We start from the raw sequence: 6,155 nt of genomic DNA, 5'->3' as shown, positions 1-6,155 counted from the left end.
GATAAGAATTTTAAAGCAAATATTCATTCATTAGTTAGCTAGGCCGCGTATTTTGTTTAACCCACCATCATGCCCCAAGTTGACCAAAAAACGCGGCCTAACTAAATAAAGAATGAATATCTGTTGTTGTTTTTTGCAAAAAAATTTTTTATTTTTTACAACAAAGCCACATTAGGCTATCTATTGTGTCCATCGCGGGGAATCGAACTCTGAATTTTAGCGTTATAAGTTCATAGACATACCGCTGTCCCACCGGAGGACTTTTTGGAAAAAAGTGTTGATTTTATTTTTATATCAAAAACACCACAATATAGCACGAAGCTTTATCCAGTTTAATTACTGAACTGGCCAGAGGTAACTGCTTTTTCTCACCACTGCAACCAAGTAGAAGATATCTTAAACACAGTAAGATACTCTTTATACGCCGCTTGCAAAAGCATTCCAGTTTCTATGTAGCTCATTTTCGAACCCCTTTCAGCTCACGCGCCAGTATGTTTTGAAAGGAATCGTGAAGTGAAGCCGGTATCAAAAGAAGAAAAATCTAAAGCGTACGACTTGCACTTAATTGTACAATGCTGAAACAGCTAGTTACAGTTTTCTTACGATAATATCTCTGTAGCCATGTTTAATAAGACGCCAGTTGCTATGGCGTGACCAGTGAGAAACCGTTTAGTTTGAAAGCCGAGACTTTTTTTTTAGCTGTAGCTTTGTTCACGTGATTAAGTAGCGAGTAAAAGACACTTCGAACAATTTACAGACTGGAAGATTTTGCCCTACAACAGGGTACTGCCTTAGATAAAGGATAATAATCCCCGATTCACGTGATATTTGGCATTTTCAATCTGAGCGCCTCCTTACGAAGCACGTGGGCTAAACGACCAGATCACAGATCCCAATATTTAGGCATAGGACGACCAGTTATCAGCACCAACCGCCTATTCGAGTACTCGTAATGAAATAGCGGTATTGACTGTTACGATTATAATGTCTAACAGCTGAAAGAACGGAGCATATTCAGTGATATTAAACAGCTTGAACCTTGGCCCTTTGGACCAGAAATTCAATAAAGTCTAAATCTAAAGTACACAGTGACATAGTGCTATTGAATTAATTACCAGATAGTTGACCTTTAAATCTCGTCCCCCAGTGGCACAGCGGTATGCCTGCGGACGTGTACCACTAGAAACCGGGTTTCGATACTCGTGATGAGCAGAGCACAGATAGCCCTTTGGGTAGCTTTGTGCTTAGTAATAAACATCAAATTCTTTAAATGTCGACTTTAGGAATACGGGATTCAGCGCGTTATTTACATTAAGATGGCAGAAGTTTCCACTTCTCCATCAAGACACGTTTTTGTTGTTGGTCAAAATCAAATACTGTGGTGTAAACAAGGAACGAAAATTTTCATACAGAACTTTGTACTTTCTCGTTCATGTTCGGACGTGTTTGTAATTATTAATACTTATTTGAAATAATTTTCTGTATATGAAAAGTTTGGTTTTGGTCGTTACAAATAAAATGTATACGAAGTTATTGGAAATGCTTTCCGAAAGCCACACTTCGTGCAACAGAAATTTTATGTATTTCCTTACCAATAACGTTGACTTACAGCTAGTGTTTTATTGTGTTTATTTCAGGTACTGGAGCAGGAGAAGTATACTTTGAAAAGAAAACTAGACATTTTAGAAGCAGAGTATGACAGTCGAGTTGCCGAACTTCAGACGGATTTGAACGAACTCCGCCGAGAATTAGACGAACATCGGAATCTAGTGAAATCAACAGAAAAGGAAAAGCACCACGTCATTCAGGAGCTACAAGATCAGAATCAGCGTCTGACCGATGCTTTAAAACAGGTACTGCTTCTGAATTCGGTATTGTTTAAGTGTCTGACCAGTGGCTATAAAACAGGTACTGCTTCTGAATTCGGTATTGTTTAAGTGTCTGACCAGTGGCTATAAAACAGGTACTGCTTCTGAATTCGGTATTGTTTAAGTGTCTGACCAGTGGCTATAAAACAGGTACTGCTTCTGAATTCGGTATTGTTTAAGTGTCTGACCGAGGCGTTAAATCAGGTATTGCTTCTGAATTCGGTATTGTTTAAGTGTCTGACCAGTGGCTTTAAAACAGGTACTGCTTCTGAATTCAGTATTGTTTACGTGTCTGACCAGTGGCTTTAAAACAGGTACTGCTTCTGAATTCAGTATTGTTTAAGTGTCTGACCGAGGCGTTAAAACAGGTACCGCTTCTGAATTCGGTATTGTTTAAGTGTCTGACCGAGGCGTTAAAACAGGTACCGCTTCTGAATTCAGTATTGTTTAAGTGTCTGACCGATGCTTTAAAACAGGTACCGCTTCTGAATTCAGTATTGTTTAAGTGTCTGACCGATGCTTTAAAACAGGTACTGATTCTGAATTCGGTATTGTTTAAGTGTCTGACCGATGCTTTAAAACAGGTACTGCTTCTGAATTCAGTATTGTTTAAGTGTTTGACCGAGGCTTTAAAACAGGTACTGCTTCTGAATTCAGTATTGTTTAAGTGTTTGACCGAGGCTTTAAAACAGGTACCACTTCTGAATTCAGCATTGTATAAGTAACTTAATTCCATTCAACTGAAACATGTCTTAATTCCTCTGAGAGAAAGAAAGACCTTTCCACCGTTTTAACTAACGACTTTCATAGTTACCCATTTACCCCCAGGTTAGTGGAGGAAGTGTTCCTTTACCCATAATTTTGGGGAGGAGGTGGATCTCTTATCCCCGGCTCTCTCATTGTATTTAATATAATTATGTTGTGTTTAATGCAAAACAAGAACAGAAAACTGTCTAACTTCCTCATTTTTTTTTTTCTTATGCTGTTCCAGACTTCTTTCTTGTGTACGTTCGAGCTGTAAAATGAAATTACAATAATAACTATAATAACTATGTTGTTTAGATAACACATCTATTAACAACTGGTTCTATTGTTTAGATAACATATAGTTATTGGTCTACACTTATATTAAGTTTTGTTATGAACTCCTGCATCTATTAACAACTGGTTCTATTGTTTAGATAACATATAGTTATTGGTCTACACTTATACATCTATTAACAACTGGTTCTACCTTTATTAGTTTCCGTGCTGCTAAATCATTTGACTTAACAAATAAATTTTCTGTTTTAGACCACTAAGTCTGAAGAACAGCTGTCTAACCAGGTTAAATCCCTGCGACAACAGTTTAACCTGCGTAGGTCCAGTCTTACAGATCACGTGTCTCAACTAGAAGGACTGAGAGAAGAGGTAGGTTTTCTACATGTCAAAGTTTCATCCCCCCCCCCCCCACTCCCAATAAGGAGTGTTAAAATCGTGGGAAGTTTGGATACGTGTTTGTGACAGAATAATTGTGTCTGGCATGAAGCTCGGTAGAAACGATCCTGCGAGAGACAAAAATCCACGAAAAACGGTTTCAGCTTTATAATTTTTTTTAATATTGCAAACTGCCTCGTAGTCATATTTTATTTTAGACATGGCCTAATGGATAGGTCACTCCAATCGCAATCTGCGGGCCGCGAGTTCGAATCCCGTCACCGAATATGTTCACCCTTTCAACCGTGGGAGTGTTATAATGATACAGTCAATCCCACCATTCGTTAGTAAAAGAGCAGCCAAAGAGTTGGTGGTAGGTGGTGTTGACTGTCTTCCATCCAGTATATCACTTCAAAATTACCCTAACAGCCCTCAAGTAGCTTTACGCGAAATTCCACAAACAAGTATCATATTGTATATAGGTTGTGTATAGATGTTTATTGCGAGATCATGTGAAGTTAATTCATTATTCTAAATAATACTATCATTCATACGTCGTCTGCTAAACATGTTTATTCATCATCCAAAGCGCTATTTATTTAGATGGTGCTGCCATCACTGTACTTTTCTCAACACCATGAAAAATATATATTTCAGATTTTCTTTCAATACTTTTTGACAGATCGATATGCTAATTGAAAAGAAATCTGACTTAGAGAATCGAATTCAAGGGTTAATGGAAGAAAGAGAAGGGCTTAGTGTTTCATTAGAAGAGTCAAATGAACGAGTATTGATGTTAGAAAAGCATAGAAAAGAACAAGAACAACAGGTGGGTAATTTTTAAAATTTTCCAATTTTCTGTTGTTTTAATTTCAAACATTGTGCATTAGTTCTTTGTTTTTTCTTACAGTTCTTGAATTCTGCTCATTTCAATTTCGAAATTCATCTTTCTAACTTTTAAGAACGTTGTTTTACTTTTTTAAATGTGCTTTTTTATATATTTCAAGTATAATCTTTATAAAGATTTATTTCTTTAGATTCGCAGGCAGAAGAGAGATTTAGAAGAGTTGAAACTAACAAATGATGATCTGCAAACTAAACTAGACAACGTATTAAGGCGTAGTAGTACGCCTACCTTTGGCCAAACTTCGATCTTCACGGAAATAGAAATGTCCTCCGTCTCATCTGTAGATGACGAACTAAGGTCCTTAAATGGAAGCCAGGTATTTTAAATCATGATATAAACATACGGACAGGTTTCTGAATTGTTGGAAGTTTTATAATTATCAAAACTTTTTGGTGGAAGTCAAAAATGTTGAATAACGACGCGACAATGAATCGGGGTTTTCGGTGAACGAAATGTGGAAATAACGACGTGACCGCATGAGCCAAGTGGTCATTAAACTTAAATAATACTATACATAAAACGGCTGCTAAGTAAATCGGTAATAAGTACATGCAAAAAAAATAGATTGTACGTTTTGAAACCTCAGAAGTATTTTTCTCTATCGACAAAACGTAGCAAGCAATCATTTCGTACGATGAAAAATACTGAGTTATATATTGATTAAGCGTTATTTGATATGCAACGACACAGTAATGTTCATTCGTGTATTTTTTTCAGCTTTTGATGTTCATAAATGTGAATTGCATGCTATTTTATGTGCACCTAATTCTGTTTACGTTTCTTACGTTCACAGTGTGGCCATAGCAGACAATTTACATATTCAGGTTCCTCCGTGGGTTTCCATGGCGACCTGGGCGAAGATGAAACGGGGTACGACGACGCCGAATTGTCTCCTTTTACAGGTGTTCCACCTCAAGAGTCTGACGAAAATTGGAAGGTTGGTTATTTTAGCGGTAGAGGGCACTCCCGTCTTTATTGTAACGTTTGAAGAGTACTTAAGACTTTTAGTAGTGGTTGCACGTTCTGACCATTTTCTTTTTTTTCCGTGCAAATACGGTATAAGAAGCGTTTGAGGAGTCTTCGTGTTAATTGTCGGTGTAATGCAAAAGAAGCTAGAAACTTGTATTATTGTCTAGTAAACGTTTGAATATATATGTAGCGTTACTTTTTAAAGTGTTAAGTCCATTAAATATTGAAGCATTAACCAGTAACCTGCGCTGTACTATGTGAAATAAGTCCAGGGCTCGCCTTAAGGCTCTGGAAGCTCTTGGGTTCTTGATTAATTTTTATACATTCACCTGCTTTTCCTTAAAGTATTTTATGTTTTTTCAATTTGAAGCATTTTTACTGAACAAATTGAGGGGGGGGGGGCAGTTGCTCTCCCGGCTTCCTACGCCATTTTTTATCTCAAGAGAATGACAAAGAACAAAGACTGCTTAGAACGAAATCTGCTTAATCACATATTGTGTGAAACAATGCACGTACTAGAGCAACTGACTAATTTCGAAAAATTCCATATTCAAATAAAAAGGTGCATTCTGGTAACTGTCGGAGTGGTTTGATTTATAGTCCAGATATTTATCGCTGTCTTTGGTTTCTTGATAACCATCGCCCGAGGAACGGGAACTTTCTTTATTTTCATTGTGAACTGTATCGCTGAATTTTGTCTCTAGTTTGTGATCGGTCAACTAATCTGAGCCAAACTGCGGGACTTAGCACAGCTGTGTTTGAGAGTTTATTGAGCGTTGGTGATATCATAGCTAGCTAGATCTTCTTGTCGTTGGGAGTGTTTATCTTCATGTTTGGAAGCAAGTCATGTTTATACAGAAGGTTACGAGTTCTTTTATCGTGGAGTTTGTCAGTTGGTTAGAGTTCTATCATTTTCAAGTTGTTGGCGGAATATTTGTTATGTATCAATGGTTGCTACGTTACTGAATAGGAAGCATACATCGAAGTTAATCATT

General features: G+C 37.2%; 1 protein-coding gene across 1 annotated transcript in view; it reads left to right on the top strand.

Annotated features, from left to right (window-relative positions):
- Positions 1 to 1,611: 1,611 nt before the first annotated feature.
- LOC106471706 (bicaudal D-related protein homolog) overlaps positions 1,612 to 6,155 on the top strand; it is a gene marked incomplete at its 5' end in the record, with an annotated part of 13,809 nt that continues 9,265 nt past the window's right edge. The window contains 5 exons of the mRNA XM_022400315.1: positions 1,612 to 1,853; positions 3,162 to 3,278; positions 3,967 to 4,113; positions 4,322 to 4,507; positions 4,985 to 5,128. Coding sequence (XP_022256023.1) covers positions 1,612 to 1,853; positions 3,162 to 3,278; positions 3,967 to 4,113; positions 4,322 to 4,507; positions 4,985 to 5,128 — 836 coding nt within the window. The remainder of the gene's footprint in view (positions 1,854 to 3,161; positions 3,279 to 3,966; positions 4,114 to 4,321; positions 4,508 to 4,984; positions 5,129 to 6,155) is intronic.

This window comes from Limulus polyphemus, unplaced genomic scaffold, assembly GCF_000517525.1.
Source record: "Limulus polyphemus unplaced genomic scaffold, Limulus_polyphemus-2.1.2 Scaffold4802, whole genome shotgun sequence".
Lineage (NCBI taxonomy): Eukaryota > Metazoa > Arthropoda > Merostomata > Xiphosura > Limulidae > Limulus > Limulus polyphemus.
The sequence above is the reverse complement of the archived record's forward strand: the minus strand, read 5'-3'. Positions and strand labels throughout refer to the sequence as shown.